The sequence below is a fragment of the Mus caroli genome, unplaced genomic scaffold (assembly GCF_978045245.1).
Source record: "Mus caroli unplaced genomic scaffold, Mus_caroli_1 scaffold_17, whole genome shotgun sequence".
Classification (NCBI taxonomy): domain Eukaryota; kingdom Metazoa; phylum Chordata; class Mammalia; order Rodentia; family Muridae; genus Mus; species Mus caroli.
Genome location: NW_028227272.1, coordinates 30,738,683 through 30,764,679, shown reverse-complemented (window position 1 = coordinate 30,764,679; position 25,997 = coordinate 30,738,683). Strand labels below are relative to the sequence as shown.

The window sequence follows — 25,997 nt, the reverse complement described above, 5'->3', positions numbered from 1 at the left end:
AGAGTCGCCTCCCCAGCCCCCAGACTTTAAATGTCACCTAGCATCACCGATATGCACAGAGCACCTATAGGATTAAACGCTGCGCCCTTAGGTAATTCTATCGTTTGCAGTGAACATGCTGTAAACACCCCCAGCAACTGTAACAGCTAACACTCGCTTTAAGGGAGCCTGCCGAACCTGGGACCGTATGTATTGGCCAGTGGAAATGAAGATCTCTTTTTCTGGAGAAGCAATTATCTTTGACTTCTTAGACATACTCAGGTCGCTGAGAAGGGGGTGCTGTGGCCTAGCAGTGGGGACAGCTTATGACCGTGCACTCCAGATTCATCCTCACAAACTGAAATTCGTTCCACATACTGAGCTCTCTGCTGTAGCCGACACACACCAGTTCCCTCCCTTTCCTGTAACTTAAGATGCGATCTGTCTCTCCTTCCACAGCACTTCTCTTTTCCGGAGTCTGCATCAACCACAAGTGCCTTGGGAACCCCATGTCCTGCTGTCCTTCTTCTGCCCCCACCCTCGTTTGCCTTTTGCCCCTGACACCAGTACCTTCAACACACTGTACAGATAACCCATGAGGTAAAGGAACGCTGGGAAGAGGTCTGTTGAACATCCTTTTGTTTGCATGCCTTCTGGTTACAAACTAGCAGTAGAATTAGGAAGACAAAGACCTCGGGGCCTCTTTGATGGAATGAAGCCTTGGGGTGGGGGGTGGGGGGGAGCCCTGAGTGCTTCCTTGACCTGACTGACTGGGAAGCTCTGGGTTCTCTCTGGAAAGCAGGCATTCAACTGACCTCTACCTCTAACAAAAAAACTAAAGCTTCTTTTTTCTTCTGTGGTGCCTGAGAGCCTGTGGGAGGCTGTGTGTGTGCTAGGCAAGTGCCAACACTCTGCACCTTAGCCCCGTGAAAGTTGCTCCTTCAGCGTCTCCACTGTCCAAACCCACATCTACACCTGGCACTGACCTTAGATGAGTTAAAGGCACACTTAAAATGCTTGGACAATTACAGGATGTGACAGGCTACAGTTGTATCTTCTATACACATCACACAGGGCCGGTGTGTTCTCTCTCCTCGTTCTTCAGAGAGAATCACATAACGTGGGGGATATCAGGAGACAATTAGGCCCATACTGCCCATATTTCATGCTTTGTACTTCAGTGGGAGTCATTCTGGGTCATGAAACAGACCCAGATACTAGCCACGTCTACACACTCACACAACCCACAGGCCCCTTGTAGCTCTAATGTTGGACAGGGCCTAGTGGTCAATGTATTTGTAAGATGCCCTTTACCTGGGGTTAGAGGTGACAAGGCTGTTGGTGACTGTGGGGTGCTCTGAGCAGCAAAGGTGGTATATCTGGAAGTCAACATTTCAGCTGTAGAAACATCTGTGGTTTGAGGTGAAGACGGTGTAAGAAAATGTGATGGACTGGACTCTTCCGCGCGGCCCAGCTCTGTGGTCCTTTCTCCTGCTGACGTGGTTGAAGTGGTCGGAGGGATTGGCCGAGTGGTAGGATCCGTATGTTCCCGGCTCCCTTCTGTGGTGATGGCCCCCTCAGTTGAGATGTGTGGCACTAGGATTTCAGGATTGGTTGGGAGATGTGGTTTCTTCGGGGTAGTGTGCACAACTACAGCGTCTGGAGTCAAAGCTTCTACATGTGACAGAGTACTGGGACTGGTCACAGGAGAGTGAGTCGTCTGGGGCATGGCAGATGTCAAAGCTGGAGACATCTGGGCTAAGCTGGTGCTTGTGGCTGGAAGGGCTGGCTCTGTGGAGAACCCTGTTAAGGCTGGGGACCAAGGGGCCCCTGGAGGAAGGCTCACTGTTACTGCTTTGGTAGAGTCTGTGGGCGGAGACACCAAGCTTGGTGACTTAGCTTCTGTGATGGGTTTCTCTTGTTGTGGGGTACTCTGGTTCTTGGGGTTTGCTGTTTGATTGCTGGGGATCAATGCAATGGCTGATATCGCCGTCGACATTTGGACAGAAGTCACACGTGGCTCCCTTGGCCTGTGAGCGACTAGGGTAGAAGATGGATGTGGGAAGGTTGTTTGTGAGACAGAATATGGGGCAAGAGTTGACACCAGTAAGGAGACGGGTGAAGGTGATGGTGAGGATGTGGTTGTCTCAGAGGTAGACCCAGGAGACCCGGTTGATGGTAAGGCTGATGAGAATGGCTGGGGTTGTGACGGTGAGGGTTGAGTGGAAGGCACCCCTGAATAGGATGGGTCCTCAACAGGTTTGGTACTGGTATCAAGAACCAAGGTGTTTGGCATATTAACAGTGGACATGTAGGTTGGCAGGTTGGACGTATGCAGAACTGGTGGCTCTGTGGAAGACTGAGCAGGCTCATCATCGTCGGAGGACATGCTACTCTGTTTAGGCTGAGCCTGAGAAGGAGCGTCTGAGATCTTAACGGAAGAGGTTGAGCTCTCGCTGGCCTCTGAGTAGGAGGTGTTATCTGTAATAGACAGTAGCGTCCGTTCTCCTTTGGTGAAAGTAGACGGAACATAGGCGTGGTCTGTGTGGTCACTGGAAGTCCTCTGTCCAGCGTCTGAGCCATGTTCTTGAGTGTAGCTAAGTCCGGTGACTACAAATGGAAAAGACAAAGTTGGGTCAAGGAAACGAGGAACCTTCGAAACAAGCACTGGACAATACTCTTTTGTGTCTTATCCGTGAACTTAAAGAGAGGAAGATGCTCTCTCTGTGAGAGGCGATTTCTCGTGGCCAGCACACTGAGCGAAGATGACAAAGGAAGGCTAATATATTCAGGGTCACTCAGAGTAGATCCTCCCTCCCCCCTTCGAGAAGCAGTGATCCTGACAGAAGTGAGAATAGTGGATAAGTGGGGACTAGGAGCCTAAAAATAGGAAATGTTTCCAAAGCCCTTCCTCTTGCCCCTTTCTAATAAAAACAAATTGCCATTGAAAAGCTTCCAGATCCCAAACAGTAATTGCCATTATCAAATGGAAAAAGAAACCCGTTCCCAACTTTCCACTCCGTATAATGAGGTATTTCTTCCTAGGAGATGGCCTTCACCGCAGTTACTGCTCTCCTTTATTTTAAACCCCTCAGGCAGATGTCATCTCATATACCTCAAGCAAGCATGAGGCAAGAGGGGTGGGGGAACCCAGAAAGTTCTCTTCCTAGTAAGCAGTAAGCTACTTCTTGAGTTGCCAGTCAACCTAACATACCAGGACTGGGGGGTCAGTATACAGACAGTAGAGGAAGGCAGCTGTGGGAAGACACACCTCCGAGAGTTGGTGTCCCGGACAGCAGGCCAGCATGCTCTGTCACGTTCCCGCGTGGAGTGGGGCGCGCAGGGCGGGTCGCTGCACTCGAGAGGTCAAGGGACCGCAGCGTGCGCTCCCCGCTCCGGGTGGACATTGCAGACGTGTGAGGTGTGCGAGCCCCCAAAGTGCTGTCTGCCAGATCGGAGCTGTCACTCAGCATTGCACCATCTTCCAGAGCTGCAGGCAAGAGAGCGCGGGTAAAAGCAGGGACAGGACTTTTAGCCTCACGTTCGAGCCCAGAGGCTCTTTATCAGTGGCCAGAGGGTTGATACCTGTTCTGGTGTCCTGAATTCACAGTGAAGGATGTTTTGGTGTGTACGAGTGTTTTGCCTACATATATATGTGTGTGTCACATGTGTGCCCAATGCCTGCAGAGGGTAGAAGAGGGCATCGGATTCCCTGGAACTGTAGTTACAGGCAGTTGTGAGCCACCATATGGGTGCTGGAAAGGAAGCCAGGTCCTCTAAAGAGTCACAAGTGCCCAAGAGTCACAAGCCACTGAGCCATCTCTCCAGACCCTTTATTTTTATTTTTAAATTATGTGTATCTGAATGTGGATTTGTAAACAAGAGTGCAGTACCCACAGTGGTCAGAGGGGGCGTGAGATTCCCCTGGACTTACAGCTGGCTGTGAACCGTTTGATTAAAGTGATGGAAAAAGAACACAGGTTCTCTGCAAGAGTGGTATGCATGCAACGGCTGAGTGCCATCTCTGTAGCCCCATTAACTATCCCTAAAATCACCATTAGTGTTAATCAGGGCTTCTCCACTCTTTGTCTATCCAGGCACAGAAAAGAACCTTCAACGGGAAATGAGCATGGGAACAGGACATCAGTGACTCAGATCAACAAAGGTGACCTAAGGCATGCTGAAGGGCTTGGGTGCTGAGCCACCCAGTATGGGTGCAAGAGGCCCAACTCTTAAATTTGTGGGCCACAACAATGGAATTTTGTGGGCAAAGAGGAAAAGATATTGACTGAGAGGCTGTGTATACTCTGCAAGTGAAATTTAGGCAGGCAGACAATCACATCAAGGTTAGAGGCTGATAGAAGCATCATAGCTGGAAGCAATTGAGTTTGAACCTAGCAAGGGGGCAGGCTGAGAACTAGCCAAGGCAGGTGTTATAATTAATGTCTTATTAATTTTGACTGAGTCAAAATTAAGTTTGGCTGAGTCAGAGTCAAAGAGAGAAAGTGTTACATGAACCCATAGCGAGATCATTTCAGGAATGAGGCTGCTTCTTATCTAGTTTTTATAAAAGGATTTAAATTTTACACGTATGTGCATATGTATTTATGTGCATATGGGTGCAGTTGCCCATGAAGGCCAGAAGGGGGCATCACATAGATATTCCAGAGTTGGGAGCTGCCTGGGTGCTAGGAACCAAATTCAGGTCCTCTATAAAAGCAGCAAGTATCCTTAATGGCCAAGCCATCCCCCACCCCCTACAGCCCCAGCAAGCTTTTTAATCACCCAAAGTCCACCCAAAACCAAGTTTTCCACATGAACAAACTGAGCATTACCTGCAGAGAGGAGCATCCTGAAAATGTAACACTACAAAATCAAAGACTGTGCCGGGGGGGCCACTGGGCAGCGTCAGCATGCTTGCTGCTTGTTGTGCACCAGGCTTCGAATTCAATCCTCCCTACTCAGGGTAGGGCTGGGGGAGGAACCTAGGGTCTCAGGTTGAGAAGGTAACATGCCTGGGCCCCATAGTGGTGAGAGTGGAAAATGATATTTCCCAGGCAAGGAAATAAAAGACTGTAAACATCTTCTCCCTTCACGTTTGCTCTTTAGTCTTTTCTGTCCTTTTTTTTTCTTTTCTTTTCTTTTCTTTTTTGAGACAGGGTTTCACTGTCGCCCTAGCTATGCTACTGCTATGTAGACCAGGCTGGCCTTGAACTCAGAGCTCCACCTGCTTCTGCCTCCTGAATGCGAGATTTACAAGGCTCACAATACCACACCAAGCTCATACATGAGGTTGATTCTTTCACAATCAGATACTTCTGTGCGTTACAGGCATCATAATAAGCAGAGACCTCCTCGGAGGTGGGGAAGTCAGAATTTAAATCTGTTAGAAATGTAGTAACAAGCATGCTCGCTTTAACCAGCACCTACATTATGATGAGAAAACTACTGGGAGTTATTTTCAAAAATTACTCAAAAGCATATTTAAATACCCCACAGAACAGAACAAAACAAAACAAACAAATAACAACAACAAATGTTCTAAAATGTCCACATTAGACTTCACCAAAATTAAAAATTTTCACGCTCTAATAATACCATCAGAAAGCAAAAATGATGGGCTACAGAGATTGCTCAGTGGTTAAGAGCACTGGCTGCTCTTCCAGAGGACCCAGGTTCAATTCCCAGAACCCACATGGCAGCGCACAGCTGTCTGTAACTCGAGTTCCAAAGGATTTGACACACTTACCTAGACACACATGCTCGTGAAGCACTAATAAACATAAAATAAAAATAAATAAAAATTTAAAAAGTAAAATCAACAAAGTACAGAACAGGAGAAAGTAGAGTGAGTTATAAATATCAGAAGGGACTAGTGTCCAGGATATTAAAAAAACAAAACAAAACAAAACACCTTATACTCAATGCAAAAAGTGGCAGTTTAACTTTAAAATATCAAAATATTCAAATGGGCATCTTCAAAGAAGTCACACTCATCAGCAATTACTATATGAATAGATGTTCATTATCACTTGTATAATTAACTGAGAAAGGCAGATTTGTATCACTCTCTATGTGTGTATACACACACAAACACACACTCACTTTGGAAAATAAATTGGCAAGTTTCATAAAAACTTAAAAAGGATACTACTATGTAACTTAGTAATTCCAAGACAGCATGTATCTGCATAAAATTTGTCCCTGAACAATCACAGATACACTGTAAATAATAATGCATCCCTGACGGCGCACTACTCAGAAGTACAGATACCTGTTTGATGAACTGAGGCCATGTGAATCAAGGCCATGTATGAAATGATTGCTTCTACAGGAAATATCCACAAGTTCTGTCATTAGGAGGTATTGGGTTTAGAGCAGGCTATACTATGGGGGTGTGGACACAGAAGACCCTGAGTTCTATCTGAGAGAAGAGGAGGTGGTACCAGGAGCTCCTTAGATGTGGGGCTGGGGAGGTGGCTTAGTCAACAAAGCTCTTGCTATGCATAAACAAGGAGCTGAGTTTGGTTCTTAGCGCTCACATCAGAAGCAGAGCATGACAGCATGCTCCTATATGCTTCACACCAGGGACAAGCAGACAGCCTTATTGAGTTAGTGAGTCCCAAGCCTAAGGGAGAGACTTGTCTCCAAAAGAAAGCCGATCGCTTCAGAGGAACAATGGGAGAGGTTGACCTTTGGCCTCCATTTGCATCTGTGCACTTGTGAACCTGCACATGTGCGCGCGTGCGCACACACACAAACACACACACACTCACCATAGAAAAAGAGTTGAAATGTACCAGACAAACAGCATGGAGCAATTTTGTATTAATCAGCTAAGAGAATAATGGCCTGGGAATAGTGACATTCCTTTCCTAAAGTATGCTTTGGTAGATCGAAGCATAGATCAGACACATCCTAAGGCCCTGTGCTCTATTTCCATGCACTAAGAACTCACATGAGCCGGGCGTGGTGGCGCACGCCTTTAATCCCAGCACTCGGGAGGCAGAGGCAGGCAGATTTCTGAGTTCGATGCCAGCCTGGTCTACAAAGTGAGTGCCAGGACAGGCTACACAGAGAAACCCTGTCTCGAAAAACCAAAAAAAAAAAAAAAAAAAAAAAAAGAAAGAAAAAAGAAAAAAGAAAAAGAAAAGAACTCACATGAATGCTCTCTGAGAGGTGCTGAGGAATCCAGACTTTCGGAAGAAGATGTAGATGAAGAAGATGAAGACTCTGTATAACTCCTCCCACCCATCCCTGAGTCGTCGCCACCACCTCGGGGCTGTTGTGCAGCGTGTGAGGACTGAGTCAGGCCCCCAGCGCCCCCAGCTTCTGGATGCAAAGCTGAGCTTTCTGCCGCATCTGTGGATGTTTTCTTCTTGGTGAGGACCCATCGTCCGGTGCTCTCTCCACCACCAATGGAGGGGGCTGATCTAAACACAGTCTCAGTCAGAGGCATGGCCCTTCCATCGTCCGCTTCTGAGCTGCTGGCAAGCTGATGTCTTCCGAAGGCTGTGAGATATCACAGGAGGGAGAGGCCATTAGTGGATCTGAAAAGGATGCTTAACAACCAAGATGTGCTCTCTCAGGCAAGCTTGCTTAACAGTGTTTATATGGGTCACCCTACACGCATCATCATGTTCCAATTTTTTTTTCTAAAATTATTGAATGTCAGCAACATTGTAATCTTAAAGATAAAGGCCGGTGAACAGGAGACTTGTGAGCGGCAATGTGCAAACAGCAAGTTATAGGCCTGGGTGTTGCTGTCCCTTGAGAATGTAGCTCAAGGGAAGAGTCATTTCATCTAGCAAGTTCAATGGCATAAATACCATAGGAACAACATTTCTTTTTCCTAAAAAGAAACCCATCTGGAATATTGTTAAACATCCTGCTTCTAATATGTAGTAAAATAAACTATAAGGAGTAAGCCAAACTATGAATTTGGAATATATGTTTATGTCTGACAAGTTATTTAAAAAGATGGTCTATACACAAAATCACTGGATCCAGCTATAAAGAGCAGGCTAGGGCTCCCTTTGAAGATGACATTATAGAATGAAGGAAGATGACCAGCCAGCCGTGAGAGCTCCCAAGGCTAAGGTCTCCATTCTGCTGAGTGAGCTAAGGTGTTGTGCTTGCTTTACTTAGGCCCTCCAAGTCTTGGTGTTCTCATCTTAGGGACGGCACTTTTCCACACCCAAAGATAAAGAAGCTAACAGAGGGTCTGGTATCACCATAGTCACATATCCGTTCAGAAACTGCAAATGGCCTTAAAGAGGCCCCCTAGAGATACCCAACTATAGCAAATGTCCATGGGTCAAATAAAGGTTGATTACTCACGGGGGACATCACTTTGCCAGTGCATAGATGGAAGTCCATATCCATTTTCTGTAGACAGCTCAGTGCCTTCTCCATCTCCCAGATGCTCAGTTAGTCCACTGTTTGTCCTTGAGTCCTTCACAGAGAGTGAAGAGTGGACTGACACTGAAGTTATACCAAGTCTGGAGTGCTCAGGGAAACCCTCTGTCTCCTTTGCAGGGTCCACACCGACGGGCAGAGACCGCAGAGTTCTTGGGACGCCATTAGTGTATGTGTCAGTGATAAGGATGCTCTTTGTCTGGGTGACTGATGGGTTTTGGAGAGCGGTGAAATGATTACCACTCTTCATACTTCCAGAAGCTAAGGCAGAAGAAGAACATGCTTCAAAACTACTTGAACGGCTAAGAAAATCGGGGTTCTATCTAGGTACAGATCATGGTTATTCCATTTAATTCCATTTGATTTGATATTTTAACGTGATTGATAGAACAGAGAGCAGTCTGTATCGTGCTGATACTGCAGGCACAACTAGGGGGCCCTCCTTTTCTTTCTCCGAAGTAGCTCTGAGTCTCACAGGGCTGGTTACACTCAGATTCTTCACCATGCACTAATTAAGTTTTCTATTCGAGCTAAAAGGTAGATAGGAGAAGCCCGAACGAAGGAAAAAAATCAATTTGTTTTCTGTAGGGAGCTGCATGCTATAGCTTAGTAATTCCACAGGGTAGGCCACCATGATAAGGCTGTTGCTGCAGGATTGTTTTTACCAATGTAACCCTTTGGTTCAAATGCTATCATAGATTACAATCCAGTCCACACCGTGAATCAGGGTTGAGCCAGTGTATGGTGTACAGCCCCTCCGTCAGCACTGGGGCTCTGCAGAACACAGTCAGGGCAGTGCTGGCTTATGAAAGTGGTCCCCAACCATCAAAGGGTCTGGAGTAGTCCCTAAATCATGGTCAGCATGAAGCCTGTGCTTCGAAAGACCATTCAAAGGACATACATCAACAGAAGTACTAACCAACAGGGGAGTGTATTATTGCCTGAGGAATTTTATTTAATTTCACCTAAAAGCAGGCAAACTCCACTACGGTAGATACCAAGTCTTACTAAGCTAGAAAGGGCCATCTTCACACCAGCATAGTGTTAGAAATCCAAAACTCTAGGCCGGGGACAGTTTCTTTTCTTTCTGATCAGTGAAATGGATGGATGTCCTTGGATACCTGTCAAGAGCCACAAGAATTCGTATATCATATATACATACATATATATGTGTGTATAATATAATATATATATACACACATATATATATATATGTATGTATATATATGCACATATATAAAATCTACCACAGGTCAGAATGCGACATCTGCCCCTCATCACGGTGGCATAGCTGAGAGCATCAGAAACTTCCCAAGGGTACTTGAGAACTGACCTAGCCAGGCAGTGGTGGCGCACACCTTTAATCCCAGCACTTGGGAGGCAGAGGCAGAGGCAGGAGGATCTGTGAGTTCGAGGCCAGCCTGGTCTACAGAGTAAGTTCCAGGACAGCCAGGGCTACACAGAGAAACCCTGTCTGGAAAAAACAAACAAAAAAAAAACCCAAACAAAACAAACAAATAAAAAAAGAACTGACTTCAACAAAGTACCTCAAAGATCTTAAAGCCCTATTACCAAAGGGCTGAGGCCATAACCCAGTGGTAGGGAGCTTACTTAGATTGCACCAGGCCCTGTGTTCAAACCCAGCACCACATGATGTCCTCATTACAGGCAAGAATAAGGTGCCGGAAAGCTAGGGAACAAAAGGATGGCAGGCAAGGAGAGAAGGGGCTTCCTTTCTTTTTCCCACACGAAGCCAACAGCAACAAAGAATGGTCTATACCCCTACCATGAAAGGCTTCAGCTGTTAATCACGACTCCGAAAGGGGAAAAAGGAGCTGCTATTATAAACAGTTCTTTGAAGACCAGTCTTATGTGCAGTCATGGCCAAAAGCACAAACAGATTTTAGTCAAAGAGAGAAAGTATGGGGAAATGGGAGCTGGAGAGATGGCTCAGCGGTTAGTTCAAATCCCAGCAACCACATGGTGGCTCACAACCATTCATAATGAGATCTGACACCCTCTTCTGGAGTGTCTGAAGACAGCTACAGTGTACTTACATTAAATAAATAAATAAATAAATAAATAAATAAATAAATCTTAAAAAAAATTAGATGGGGGCTGGAGAGATGGTTGAGTGGTTAAGAGCACTGACTGCTCTTCCAGAGGTCCTGAGTTCAATTCCCAGCAACTGCCTGGTGGCTCACAACCATCTGCAAAGGTGTCTGATGCCCTCTTCTGGTGTGTCTGAAAACAGCAATGGTGCACTCATACAGATAAAATAAATAAATAAATCATTAAAAAAGAAATTAAAGAAAATTAGAGTGTAGGAAGAAACGGTCCCTTTTACTCTTGTGCAAAGCCACGAACTCCCTGACAATGGGAACACAGCCTGCTGCTCTGATTACTGGAGCTTAATGAGAACAGACGCAGGTGCAGGCTATCCATAGAGACAGTGCGTGCAAAGGCATCCAGCCCTGCTGGAACACAAACAACAAACAAAAACCACAGGGCTGTAGAAATGGCTCAGTAGTTAAGAGCACTGACTGCTCTCCCAGAAGACGTGGGTTCAATTTCTAGCATCAACATGCCGGCTCACAATACCTGTAACTCCAATATCTGATGCCCTCATCCAAACATACATGCAGGCAAAACACCAGTGAACATAAAATAAAATTAAAAAAAAAAACATAAAGAGCAGCACTTTGGGAAGTGGAGAATGGGGGAATTGAATTTGGTCAAAATACATTATATGTATATATGAAATCTGTAACCAATAGAAAAGAAAAATTGTCATGTGATTTTAAAAAGCCACTTTTTGTTTTGTTTTGTTTTGTTTTTTGAGACAGGGTTTCTCTGTATAGCCCTGCTGGCTGTCCTGGAACTCACTTTGTAGACCAGACTGGCCTCGAACTCAGAAATCCGCCTGCCTCTGTCTCCCAAGTGCTGGGATTAAAGGCGTGTGCCACCACTGCCAGGCAAAAAAGCCACTTTTGTCTAAGAAAGGAGTGATAGAGATATGGATATGTTCCATAAGTAGCCTCTTATTTACTTTAAAGGCATTTTTATCTCTAATCAACTGCACTGTGTCATCTGTTCAGTATTCCCATCAAGGCACAGAGGTGGTGGGTAGCCAGGACTCAACAATTAGAAGTGTGTGTTGCTCCTTCAGAGGACCTGCGTTTGGTTTGCAGCACTCACACTGGGCAGCTCACAACTGCCTGTGGCTCTGGCTCCAGAGATCCCAACATTCTCTTCTGGCCCCTGAGGGCACCTTCATTCATGTGTAAAACCTGCACACAAATGGGGGTGGGGGTGGGGGGTGCACATCGTGCGCACACGCGCGTGTGTACACACACACACACACACACACACATGCACACAATTACAAATAAAACCTTAAAGATAAAACCCATTGTGATACAATATGAACTAACCAGTACCCCCAGAGCTCATATCTCTAGTTGCATATGTAGCAGAAGATGGCCTAGTCGGAAGAGAAGCCCCTTGGTATTGCAAACTTTATATGCCCCAGTACAGGGGAATGCCAGGGCCAAGAAGCGGGAGTGGGTGGGTAGGGGAGCAGGGCGGAGGGAGGGTATAGGGAATTTTTGGGATAGCATCTGAAATGTATATAAAGAAAATATCTAATAAAGAAAGAAAGAAAGAAAGAATAAAACAGTAAAAAACCAAAACCAAAACCAAAAACATTGTGATGACTATATTGGATTCAGCTTGGAAAAACCCAAACCTGCCATTTTGGTAGTATTAGCAAAGAAATGGCCACAGAGATGCAGAGTCACAGAGGAAAGCAACTCCATTCCCCTGGCCTCAGGACTGTGCAGCCCACGGTCACCCACATCATTACTGTAACAAGCCACCCTGGTTGGGCATGAGGCACATGTTGTAACCTTGGGAGGCTGAAGCAGGAAGATCAGGAGCTGGAAGCCAGTTTGGTCTACACAGCAAGTTCCAGGCCCACCTCAACTACAGCGTATAAGACCCCTCCCCAACAAAACAAAACAGCGGTCCTCAAGTAAGCAATGGCAGAGCCTTGTGCTATTTGCCCGATTGACAATTTTCATTTAATCCTCACGGTAAAGCAACACAATGTGCGTGAACACTTCTGCAAAGCAGTGCCTCTAGAAAAAAAGGGAATGCTTGAGCCGGGCAGTGGTGGTGCACGCCTTTAGTCCTAGCACTTGGGAGGCAGAAGCAGGAGGATCTCTGTGAGTTCAAGGTCAGCCTGGTCTACACAGAGAAACCCTGTCTTGAGAAAGGGATTGGAGGATGCTTGCTTAGCTTGTCCACAGGCACTGCCTAGGATCCTACACGGGCACCTGCGACACTAACTAGGAACCCACAGGCTGGCGTTAGGAAACTAGAAACCTTCAGACTTTGAGCCTCAGCAAAGGCAAAAATAAATAGAAAATTAAAAAGAAGGAGGGAAGGTAGGATGACTGAATCTGGCAAGATGACTCAGCAGTAAAGGCCCTTGCTACCAAACTTGACAGGAGTTCGGTCCTGTGTGCCATGGTTGGCAGGAGAAGAACTGAGTTGTTCAGTTTTTCTCTGGCTCCCACACACTGTGGCAAATGCACTCCCCTCCGTTAATAAACATTTTTAAATAAAATTTTTAAAAAATTGGAATTCCAAAGTCCTTCACATTTCTGTCCTCTCCCTTCACAAAAGTGACATCACCACAAAGCCATTTACCTGGACTGCAACAGCTCAATTGCCCACAGGAAAGACTCCCATAAGTCAAGACCCATTATTCCGCCCCAGCTCTTACCGAGTCTACAAAATGTCACCTTCAAAGGACATTAGCACGACTCTCACAAAACCAGCAATTGAAAGCAGTTTCTATTATGATCTTCAGCATCCCTTACATAAATAAATATTCCTCTTGGAAGCACTGCCCGCCCACTGCCTATGGGCTAAACGGTATGCTGCCGGTCCGACAACAATCCCACGCTCCACCCAGCTTCCCCCTGCGCCCCCATTTCCAGGAAGCTCACACTAAATTTAGTGCGGAATTGTAGTCACTCTCACACAATTCAACATACACATTTGTGCCTTCAGAACAGAGCTTCCTCCCTGCCCTCCTCACCCGGGCAGGGCCCCTTGTTGCTTTGTTTATAGCCCCGCCCCCACACCAGGACCAGCAGTCAAAGAGACCACAGAAAGTCTAGAGAGGCAGGGAGGCAGCTAGGCAGGAGAGGGTGGAGAGCAAGGTCCCCTGGCTCGTCGTCCTGGGCTTACTTAGGTGCTGTAAGATACAGATTCTATTTAGAAACAGATTAACTCCTGGCTACCCAGGATGTGGAAGACGCTGTACTGAACAGTCTGTTCTGCTCTGTGTTCTGTTGCTGTAATAAAATACAGACCAAGAGCAACTCGGGAAATAAAGAACGTTTATCTTATTTTATTGTAAAGTTCTAGGTAAAAGCTTATCACTGAAGTAGACCCATGGAGAGGGCGCTACTTACTGGCTTGCTCAACCTGCTTTCTTTTTCTATTTTTCTTTTAAAGATGTATTTATTTATTTTACGTATATAAGTACATTATAGCTGTCTTAAGACACATCAGAAGAGGGCATCGGATCCCCTTACGGATGGTTGTGAGCCACCATGTGGCTGCTGGGAATTGAACCCAGAACCTCTGGAAGAGCAGTCAGCGTTTTTAACCACTGAGATATCTCTCTAGTCCCTCAGCCTGCTTTCTTACAGAACCAGGAGCCACACAAACAAAACAAAACAGAAAAAAAAAACCCACACACATAAACACACATACACACACACCACACACACACACACACACACACACACACAGATTTGCCCCACAGGACAATCAGATGGAGATATTTTCTCAATTGAGGGTTCCTCTTCCCAGTTTGTGTCAGGTTGGCAAAAACACACTCAGCACCACACACTGTGTTCCTAGGTGGCAGGATAGGAGGCCCAGATGACACAGATTGAGTATGTATGGCTCATCAAATGCTGCCACCTTTCAGATCAAAAGAACCTCCCACCATGCCCTTAGTTTATCGTCCGTAGGCACATCTCCTGAGGGACATTATAGACCTGACTGGTTTAAGTGTTGGGCTTTTCTCTAGGTCACACTGCTAGAAAAATCACAAACTCTTCCCCTGAACGAGGACCCCATTGCTTGTCCTCATTCACTGAGCAGGCTGGTACGGCAGGCTGACTCCAAGTCTGCTGTGATAGGTCCTGCTGGTCCTCCTTAGGCACTCTGGCCTACATCCCCAAAGCTCCTGTGTCAGTCACGGACTCAGAAAGGGACTCAGTAGAATCTCATGAAGTCCATTCAATAGGAGAGGTTTACCGAGCTTTCTGGGTAGGCTAGAAGGTGCCAGGCTAACTTTAAAAACAGGGCAGAGGGGCCGGGCGTGGTGGCGCACGCCTTTAATCCCAGCACTTGGGAGGCAGAGGCAGGCGGATTTCTGAGTTCGAGGCCAGCCTGGTCTACAGAGTGAGTTCCAGGACAGCCAGGACTACACAGAGAAACCCTGTCTCGAAAAACCAAAAAAAAAAAAAAGAAAAAAAAAAAAAAAAAAAACAGGGCAGAGGCTTGTTTCCACAGAGATTTGTTTCCTCATTGGCCTCAGGCACTCGCTGGGGTATGCTCTCTGCACTAAAGTCCTCTGTAGTGAACATTTTAGAGGGCAGTCTGACATCACCTACAGCAGAATACCCAGGTCACCAAGGAAGACAAATTCTTAGTAAGACTCGAGGACAACGAAAGTCAGCAAAACTGCAAACATTAGACATGGAAGGTTCTAGAACAGCAGTTCTCAACCTGTGGATCTCAACCCCCTTGGTGGTCAAACAATCCTTTCACAGGGGCCACCTAAGACCATCAGAAAACACAGACATTTACATTACAATTCATAGCAGTAGAAAGATTACAGTTATGAAGTACAATGAAATAATTTTATGGTTGGGGGTCACCACAACATGAAGAACTGTATTAAAGGGTTGCAGCATCAGGAAGGCTGAGAACCACTGCCTTAGAAGGACAACTGCCCAATGAATGAGGGTCAGAGGCAGGCTGAGTGGCTCACATCTCTAATCTCAGCACTTGAGACGCAGAGATAAGCAGATGAGTTCAAGGTCAGTCTACACAGTGAGTTCCTGGACAGTCAGGACTATACAATAAGACCCTGTCTTTTTTTTTATTTTTTTTAAAGGAAGAATGTGAGGGTCTGTTGCCTTTTTGTTTAAAACATACAGAAGAAGAGAGTCCAGTCCAGTAAAGTTAGAAACACGGATTCATTTCAAATACACCGCAGTACTAGGTGTAATGTGTATGATTAACATTCAATGACCCTGACCAGAATCACAGTAGAGATTTCTGAGAAACACAAAGCTGGTTGTAAATCATCAAGCCGCAGAGCCCGAGGCTGCACAGTATCATAGCTTTTGTCTAATTCAACCAATACTTAGGAATCATCTTTTTTTTGAAAAGGTTTATTTAGTTTTATTCATGCAGATGTGTGTGTTTGTGTGAATGTACCTGTGAATGTCTAGAAGAAAACACTGGCCCTTTGGACCTCAAGTTACAGACACTGTGACTTCAGTGTCGCCCGATATGGGTGCTGGGAACCAAACTCCAGTCCTCTCGAAGAGCAGGAAGGACTCAACCTGTGGGCATCTCTCTAGGCTGCTTACGAATAATCTTAAAGCCAATCTCCTACAAACATGAAGCATGAGTTCCGCCCACACCCCATCAGCAGGGACGTGCAAGAAGACTGGTCCTTTAAATAGGTGTTCCAGAGGAGTAGATCTCTGGGCCCAGTCTTTGCTTTGATGACAAACACAAACTCCCAGTTTTGCAAAGTACTTAAAAAAACAAAACAAAACTGTGCTGTCGTGGTTGAGGGAGCAGAACGTAAGCCCCCACCTCAGGCTGAGGAGCTCTTGATAGTTGATGCTGGCTAGGATAGGGAGACTTGGTTTCTTCCAGGAGATGTGGTCCCTGGTTGACCATGCTTCAATGGATGGCCTCACCCATGGATTTATGGGCAGCAAGGATTGGATCCGGAGGGAGGGAGGGACGGAGGGAGGGAGGGAATCTGGAGGAGTTGTGGACAGTGATTATGGAGAGGGCTGAGCATGATTGAAATATACTGTATGCATGCATGAAATTCTCAAAGAATAAATAGAAAGCTATATTTATTCTTAAAACTAAAAACAAACAAACAAACAAACAAACAAAAAAACCCCGACTTAAAAAGATTTTGAAGGGCAAATCCTGCCACTCTGTCTGGCCTCTCATAGCCCAAGGCTAAAACCACAACCTGAACTGCATGGAGAGGGGCAGCTTACAGCATCTTTTTGCCTCTGCCCCCTGGGGGATCTGTGAGCACCCCCTTGGCCCCCCAATTCTAAACTACTGAACACTGTTCTAGAAATGTCCTTAAGACAGCTACAGTCTCTGGGCAGGTCCTGGTGACCTGGTCTGACAAGTGATATAGTGGCTCAGAAGAAACAAGAGTGGCTTAGAGTAGCTTAGCTGGGGCTGGTGCGTCGGAAGTGGCATGGCAGAATGGGACAAGACAGTTCTCTACAACCACAGGGCCTAACAAAAGCCACACAAACACCTGTACTGTGTGAGCTTTTGAATCAAAGCCGGGAAAACAGGCACGCACCTATTTTCTCGGCCATCAAAGAAACTGCTTTTGCAAAAATAAACAAGATTCAAAAGCGCTAATCAGACGGTGCAATGGTGTCTGGCTCACCTTTTATTCAAGCCCCCTGGCACACAGCCTCTCTTATAAGCACACCGCAGACACACGTAATCTTTGTTGTGTGTGTGTGTAGAGAGAGAGAGGGAGAAAAGGAAAAGGGGGAGACAGGAGGCGGGGACACAGCAGCCACCAGACCAGCTGATATTTTCCTCCATATTTTAAGTGAGAAGCTCAATACTGAGATAAGCTGCATTTATTGTACTTCTAACCCAAAGCACTTGGCACTGAAGGGGTGGCTTTTAAATCATCCTTATTTGCTTATTGTTGCCCCCTAGCCTGGCACAGCACTTAGCCACCTGGCTATACACAGCCACTTGGGGGTTATTTTGAGATTGGAGGGTTCAGCTGGGGACAGGAGTACTCACATGATGGGTGGTCTGAGGGAGGAGGGTGACTCTGAGTCCAGGAGAATGGTGGCCCTGAGTGTTCCTGGCTGGATGAATTTCTCTTCTGGGAGAGCACAGTTGACTCCCCAGGTTCCAGAGCAGGATGGGAGGCTTGGCGGGAAGCCCAGGTGCCAGCCACTTGCGTGTGCACAGTCCCTTCTTCTGGGAGCTCCCTCGTCCTCTCCAGGAAGCCTAGGGATGTCCCACTCTCTGTTTGAGAAGATGTGATTCTTCTTTGTGACCTGGAACTGCTGGGTGACTCAGGAAGGCTCTCCAAGGCTGAAAGCAGACGACAACAGTTAAAATCCTACCAGCGGGCCTTCCAAATGGCGCGTTCTCTCTAGTGGGCTCAGACTCAGAGTTCATGAAATACACAGATGTGTGGAGAAGGCAGGAAGAACTACCCATCCTAGGAAACTAGGGAACTGCAAGAGAGACCACCAACCAAAGATTGTCTTTTTTGTTTTGTTTGGTTTGGTTTGGTTTGATTTGGTTTTATTTTTTTTCGAGACAGGGTTTCGCTGTATAGCCCTGGCTATCCTCACTCTGTAGACCAGGCTGGCCTCCAAAGATTGCCTTTTGACCTCACCCATGATCGGCCCTCAGGGAAAAGATTATCAGTAATGGAGTCAGCTGTTGCCAAGCCTCAGACTATTTTGGGGTGGTTATTAATCTCTAGGTCTCGACCTCTTTGGAGGCGTCAAACAATGCTTTCACAGGGGTCACCTCAGGCTATCAGAAAACAGATATTTACATTACAATTGATAATAGTAGCAAAATTACAGTTATGAAGGAACAACAAAAATAATTTTATGGTTGGGGTCACCACAACGTGACGAACTGTGGTAGAGGGTCACAGCATTAGGAAGGTTGAGAACCACTGTTCTACAATTTAGAGATCAGCCTTGGATCATGAGGACTTATTCCTCACCTTCATGAGGTGCGCCAGGAAGTACCAGAATTCAAAACATGCAGAATTCCCAACACTGGACAATGAGCCAAACCAGAGAGTATCACTGTAGGGCTTCTGAGCTCTACAGCCTTCATGAATGGCTGGAACATAAAATGCCTTCATGCCTTCCCCTACGGAACGGAGTTCCCCTAGACAGTCACAGAGTATGAAACCAGAGAGTCACCTTCGATGGCTTCAGCCTCTGCCTGAGGTCCCTACCAGCTCTCCACCTTCCTTCTTTTGATAGGAATCTTTTTCTGTTTTACTTGTTTTGGTTTTTTGAGATAGGATCTCACTGCGTAGCCCTGGCTGTCCCAGAACGCACTCTGTAGACTCGGCCAGCCTGGACCTCAGATCCTGACTGCTTCTTCACAGCTGGGATTAAAGGCACATGCCATTGTACCTGGCTTAAGGATCTTTATTTTTACTTTAATTTTTGAGGTGGGGGTCTCATGTAGTATAGCCTGGCCTCAAACTCAAAGATAACCTTTAAATTTTTTTTTCTATTTACCGCTCCTCACCTGGTCACCCACTCCTACAATCCTTCCCCCATGTCCCTTCCCCTTCCTCTCTGAGTGGGTGGGTGCCCCCTGGGTATACCCCTCACCCTGGTACTTCAAGTCTCTGGGAGGCTATGGGCTTCCCCTCTCCCTGACGCCAGACAAGGCAGTTAGAAGAACATAGCCCACATACAGGCAACTGCTTTTGGGATGATAGCCCCTGTTCCAGTTGTTTGGAACCCACGTGAAGACCAAGCTGCACATCTGCTACCTATGTGCAGGGGAGGCGTAGGTCCAGCCCGTGTATGCTCTTTGGTCGGTGGTTCAGTTCAAGGATGACTTTTTTTTTTTTTTTTTTTTTGGTTTTTCGAGACAGGGTTTCTCTGTATAGCTCTGGCTGTCCTGGAACTCACTTTGTAGACCAGGCTGGCCTCGAACTCAGAAATCCACCTGCCTCTGCCTCCCAAGTGCTAGGATTAAAGGCGTGCGCCACCACCGCCCGGCTCAAGGATGACTTTTAAGAATTTTTTTAAAAAGATTTATTTATGTGTGTGTGTGTTTATGTATGTATACTCGAGTATGCATGTGTGTGCCTATGGAAGCCGGAAGAGGCATTGACTCCCCTGGAGCTAAGTTACTGTGGCTTTGAGACATTCAGTGTGGGTGCTGTGAACTGAAGATGGCTCCTCTGGGAAAGTGACTTTAGCGGCTGAGCCATCTCTCCAGCCCAATCTTTTTTGTTTGTTTTGTTTTTTTTGTTTTTTGTTTTTTTGAGACAGGGTTTCTCTGTGTAGTCCTGGCTGTCCTGGAACTCACTCTGTAGACCAGGCTGGCCTTGAACTCAGAAATCCGCCTGCCTCTGCCTCCCAAGTGCTGGGATTAAAGGCGTGCGCCACCACCGCCCGGCTCTCCAGCCCAATCTTGAACTACTGATTCTCCTGCCTCCTCCACCTTCTGAATTCTGGGAATGCACGGTGTTTTATATGGTGCTGGGGACTGAATCCAGGGCTCTATGCCTGTTAGGCGCAAGGTCTCCTGCCCTCCCTTTGTGAAGACTCTCTGCTGAGCTATTCTTCCGCTCTTAGTCACCTGGTCAGCCAGCACCCACTGTCTAGATGTCTACCTGATAGTTCAACTCACTTCAGGTCCTCTTTTACTCCCATATCAGACACCTTACAGGCTGGCTGCCAGATGGCACCTCCCTCAGACTGTTAACACTATCACTCCACTGTGCAAAAACCCTTCAGTTAGTCTTCCCACCACATCAGGTAAAAACTGCCTGGCTTGCAAATATCCTATGCCTACCCCGCACCCATAGTGCTGTCCGCCCACTGCTCTGTACTCTCCCGGTGAGGATGCTGGCACGGATGCCCCACAGGAAGCCACGTGTTTTTCTGTCCTTACATCACTGCTCACTCTAGGCATGCCGTTCCTCAGCTGTAGTGCTCGCTCACCAACATACAGACTTGGGCTTTCCGCACTTGGAACCCTGCCGCCTGCTTCCATACCCTGGGTTGACTAGTCTGCCCACTATTCTCCTTGGGGGAAATTCTCGGTGGGGAGCTTCAGTTTCCAAAGCCTCAGAGCAAGAATGACCGGGACCTCACCAGGCTGCTGGAAGGACTGGGAGAGCGGGCTTGTTGCTACGTAGGGGTGTGCCTGATTAGCACTACATTTCTTGTCTTGTCCTTCTTGGGTTGAGCTGCACTCAGAGAACTGCAAGTCCTCTGCTGAAGTCCTAAGCTACGGACTGTGCAGACTGAAGCAGCAAGAACCACTCAAACTCCATCAACACAAACAAAGCCTTCCTTTCCCACCGCCCCTGAGACACATGACTGTGTGGCAGGATCCTGGGCAGGAGGCTGGAGGTGAGGATTTAGGCTGCCATGGAGTATAGATGTCAAAGGACAAACCAGTATGTTCAACAAATCTGCACCTTCCTCCCTGGTCTGACTTTACAAGAGGGGCTCTGAGGAGGACTTGCCTCATGCACCCCAATGCAGAGCCTCTACATGGACACAGTTGCTTTGGATGTGTGTGTGTGTGATGGGGCAGAGAGTTTGTTTTCAAGGACTGGACATACATGAATGAGCATCAAGACACACACTCACACAACAAGCTGCTGTGGGCGGTTGGCGCCGTGGTGATCTCAGGAGAGGGTCCACGGCACAGACCAACGATGTCTGCTCTGTGGGAGGAAGCCATGTTGCTCCACTCAGCACTTGTCTCAGGGAGGAGACGGGGGTTTTCTGGGCCTTCTGAGGAACTGTGGCTCATTCTGGCAGTCTGAGCTGTCACTCCCTTTCTGGAACCTGAATGGTCCTCTTGACTCTGATAAGAGGGACTGTATCTTATGTGGGGTTCAGGGTGGTTACTTTCCAGCCAACGGTTCCTTGCAGAGGCTGAAATAACAAGCACGTCACTGAAAACTCAATGGCTTTTGAAAAGCAAACCCGAAGAAATCTTCAGCACCCCAAAATGATTATTGCTGACCGAGTGACTGCTTACAAATTCCATTTAGGGGTTAAGGTGATGGCGCCTCACTAAGGAGCACTCTTTGCTCCTACAGAGAGTCCAGCCCAGCACCCACATCCAGTGGCTCACAACACCTGCGGCTCCAGGGACTCGGGCCCCCTCTTTTGGTCTCTGAGGGCACCTGCACACACTTGCATTGCATATATGCACACACATGCACACGTACACGCACACACAAATTGAAAAATTAAATCTTTATAACTGCTACCCCCCCTTTTTTTTTCGAGACAGGGTTTCTCTGTGTAGCCCTGGCTGTCCTGGAACTCACTCTGTAGACCAGGCTGGCCTCGAACTCAGAAATCCGCCTGCCTCTGCCTCCCAAGTGCTGGGATCAAAGGTGTGCGCCACCACCGCCCCGCTCCCTGCCTCCCATTTTTATTTTCCTGATTTGAGAATATTTCTCTTTGTGCTTGGGCTTGCAGGCTGTGGCACCATGGAAAATTCTCAGTGGGGAGTGAATGAAGTCACTTCTATCTTTATATGCCCGGGCAAAAAATGTCAAAGCATCTGATAAGCAGAGATTGCAGGCAGGCAGAACTATCATTGCATCTAAATAGAACAAACAGGGAAAAAAAGGAACAAGTTATCTTTTAGATTACTATTGCCCAGAAGATAAAGTGAGCAAAACCCACAACCCATAAAACCAACTTTGTTGCCACTTTAAATATATATATATATAAAATAAAAAATGAAATGTTATTCTATTCAACATATTCAAAATATCATTTCAATATAAACTTGAAGTATCATAATGGTAATTATATTTTTTTGTACTGAACTTGAAGTCCAGTTAATATTTTACTGTTTCCTACCCCTTTACATGTGTGGGTTTTGCCTGAGTGTATGTCTGCATCACTTTCATGTCTGGTGCCCTCAGAGACCAGAAGAAGGCACTGGTAGGTGCTGGGAATCAAACCCAGGTCATCTGGAAAAGTAGCCAGTGCTCTTAACCACTGAGCTATCCCCCCAGTCCTTTACTGGCCATGTTTTAAGGGTTCAATAACTACGGTCGGGCGTGGCTGCAGCTACCTCACTAAACTGCATTGGCCACCTACAAGGCAGTGGCTAGCGACTGGATTATTTGAGGTGGGTCGGGTGGTGATGACACAAACTGCCCTCTGAGATTCTGAGAACTTTCTAAGGGAGTTATTTCCTTTCCCGGTCCCCTGAGAATTACTGTTTTCATGGCTTGACTCTCTTTCCTGGAGGTGATAATTAGCAGAGGCTTCCTGGAGGGGCGGGGAAATCACTAGGGCCTCTGGGCTCCTCTGGGGGCGCAGCTTGCTGACAGGCTACGAGCTGGAGGGTGCTGCCAGAGGTGACCACAAAGTCTCTAAGGTTATGAATGCAGCCACCCACCGGGTATGCTTGTCTTCTTCTTCCTGGGCTGCTGCAGAGGACTGAAAAAGCACAGAGGTGTAAGGATGCTATCTCTACCCTTTTGGTTAATTGGGACACAATAAGAAAAATTACTCTCAAAGGAAATCAGAAGAAAAAAAAAAAAGGACTTACAGAAAGGCAGAGAGAGTGATGCCCCAAGGCTGGGAAGCCAGAGACAAAAGGAAGGTGGTAACCTTAGCTCCATTAGAGCCTTATAAAAAAGGAAGAGGAGGCCCAAGTGTGGCTGGCGCAGGAGAAGGCAGTGATAGCCCCTTCTTCAGAGGTCAGGAGTGGAGATCCCAGACCCCTGTCGGCTGAAGGAATTCACTGTAGGAAGAGTGGCCACTGGCAAAGCACTGCTCACACGCAACCATGCTATCTCCCCGAGGGCAGACTAAAGATGTAAGAATGGAAAAAATGCACTCTATAAATAAAACTACATGGTTGACAATAGTCCCCTGCGGGATAGTCTCCTGTGGTGTCCTCAATAATCTGGCCACGATCAACAGCTAAAAATCCTGAATAAAATAGATGTTTTATATATATTTATATAAAACACATATATATACATAGATGTATATATATATATATATACATCTATATATATATATATATATATCCCAAATGTACTTCTTAGCTGATGCATCAGGAAAGAATCAAATCCTTTGAGGCCCAAACCCAGCCAAGCCTAGGAACAGAGGCAGGCGAGCAAGGACTGAAGCCGACATCCATTCAACATCTCAACCTTTCGAGGAAGGCAGGGCTGACAGTGGTAGAACGCGTGAACTCTCAAGGAGGCTCAAAGGGAACCACTGTACCAGGTTGGAATCGGAAGGACTCGACCCTGGACAAAAGGCAAATGGAAACGAACCCACAGAGGGACTTCGAGGAAGCCCAGCCAGTCAATCTTGGTTTAAGCCGAAAGCTAAAAGCAACCTCACCATAAAGGCTGTAACCACAAAGCTAATCTTGGCTGAGTGAGCAGCACAGATGCACATTCCCTGTATGATTCAGGTGTCCTGGAGAGTGGTGCTAAGCCCTGTGCATACACTGAAGAAGACCGCATCTTTTAAAGGTGAGCTAGAGATCTAAAGATGATCTAAAAGGTGATTTAAAGATCGCTGGCATTCACACATCAGTGAATAACGGGGAGACAAGGAGTGGACCTGACAGTGCCTTGGGGAACCAGGCAAATCCACGCAAACATTCTATATGGACATACCTTCAAAGCCATTCCTGTCATTTACTGATTAAAAACAAACAAAAACCTCTAATAACATACTGCAGAAAAACAACAACAAAAACAACAATAAAAATTGCAAATGAGCCAGGAACAAAACATTCATGAACAGATAAGATTTCCAGGACTAGAATCACTGAAGAAGATGTGTATATTAATGGATACCTGAACTTACAGGCACACACCCCTAAACAGATACACAGGCACACACACATAATCTTAAAAAGGAAGAGAGAGAAAATGCTAAGAACCGGGTAAAAATACAGAAACTATAAACAGAAGTTTAGCGAATTAGGGGAAAAAAAAGCTGAACACATATTGAACTGAAATTTATTTTTTATGTGGGGATGTGTGAGTGGGTGGGTATCCCTAGAAACTAGAAGAATATATAGGCTCCCCTGGAGCTGGAGTTACAGGTAGCTGTAAGCTGCCCATCAAAGGTGCTGAGGACCAAATTCAGGTCCCCTGAAAGAGCACCAATTTCTCTTAACCTTTGAGCCATGTCTCCAGCTTCTAAACAGAGTTCTGTGGGAGGAGAGGGGTCAAGCCAAAGGCCAATATTCACAGAGATAATGGCAGAGAAATGTCCAGAACCAATGAAAAGCACAGATCTGTAAGCTAAGGAATTCTAACAAAATCCTGGGGTGTGTGTGTGTGTGTGTGTGTGTGTGTATCATAATGAACCTGTAGAAACTCACAGAAGTCTTCGTCAGAAGAAAAACAGCAAATAGAGGTAAACCAGCTACAAAGGAAATCAAAGTAAAGACAGTAGAGCAGCCTTTGCAATGTGCTAAGAGAGCAGCTGGAATCACATCTGGAGCAAAACCATCTTTCAGAAGTACCATGAAAGAATCAAGTAAAATGATTCTCACTCAAAGGCGAGCTAAGTGCCCTCCATCCTGAGTGAAAAAGAGAAAGAAGGAGCCCAGAGCTCCTAAGGGGTTGATGTTTCTATTATAGATGTAAGGGAGAGACATCACACAGACAGAGGCAGAGCCATCCGGGAGAGTCCAGAGTGAACATGGCAGACTGAGCTGGCCACGTGAGGAAAGAGTGGGAGGAACTGCCCATCAAGAGGCGTGGCCTGAGCCAAGAGACTGGCCAAGAGGTAAAAGGACCAAAAGAACCAGGTAACCAAAATAGCTATATTATATAGAGAAAAGCAGCTGGAGGGGCGGGGGAGGGCAGCCAAGCCCCTGGGCTGGATAGTTCAAGTAAGGGGCAGGGTATGCCAGCCATAGCCTGTAATAGGTAGGGAGACTGAGGGATGCTGGGAGAACCTGATGGCCAATTTCAGCTTTGATATGTTAATGTCAGCCAATTGTCACAGGTTTAAGACTTAACCCTAAAAGAAGTGACCGAGGTTTGATTTCAAACAAGAAAGCAACCCTAGACATCAGAAGAAAGGCGATTCAACAGGCAAGGGAAACATGTGTGTGCATCTACAGAAACAGTGAGTTTTTAATTAATGAGATTATTACAGTAGAATAAACCTTAGCTAACAAGAGCATGCAGGGCAGGATCAGACTCACTGGTGCCGAAGGGTAACTCCATTGACAGGACCTCACGATAACCCTAAGCATAATTAGAATGTGTCACGCCCACCCTGGTAGACCTTGGAAGGACATAACATTTCTGTAGAGAGAAATTAGTGGGCATCACTGGAAAACAAAATAAAGTTAATAGGTAGGGACAAAATTATAAATGATATCAACTAACAGTGGTCAGAAGTTTCACTACAGCTTTGTGAAAATTCATTCCATCTTTAAAGCATATGTAGGCTTATTAAAAATAGAAGCTAACGGAGGAGGGCTAAGACACAGCATGCTGGTAGCCTAGT

The 25,997-nt window shown here is 46.4% G+C and overlaps 1 protein-coding gene across 3 annotated transcripts in view; it reads right to left on the bottom strand.

Annotated features, from left to right (window-relative positions):
* Heg1 (heart development protein with EGF like domains 1) overlaps positions 1-25,997 on the bottom strand; it is an 84,376-nt gene that overhangs the window by 40,332 nt on the left and 18,047 nt on the right. For 2 of the 3 annotated variants that reach the window (XM_021184955.3, XM_021184954.3), the window contains exons 2-6: positions 17,530-17,829; positions 8,320-8,658; positions 7,141-7,491; positions 3,251-3,469; positions 1,294-2,589 (exon numbers count right to left, since the gene is read on the bottom strand). In XM_021184955.3, coding sequence (XP_021040614.1) covers positions 1,294-2,589; positions 3,251-3,469; positions 7,141-7,491; positions 8,320-8,658; positions 17,530-17,829 — 2,505 coding nt within the window. Of the gene's footprint in view, positions 1-1,293; positions 2,590-3,250; positions 3,470-7,140; positions 7,492-8,319; positions 8,659-17,529; positions 17,830-21,113; positions 21,405-25,997 lie in introns of all 3 variants that reach the window. The other variant, XM_085832292.1, reaches the window with a different exon arrangement.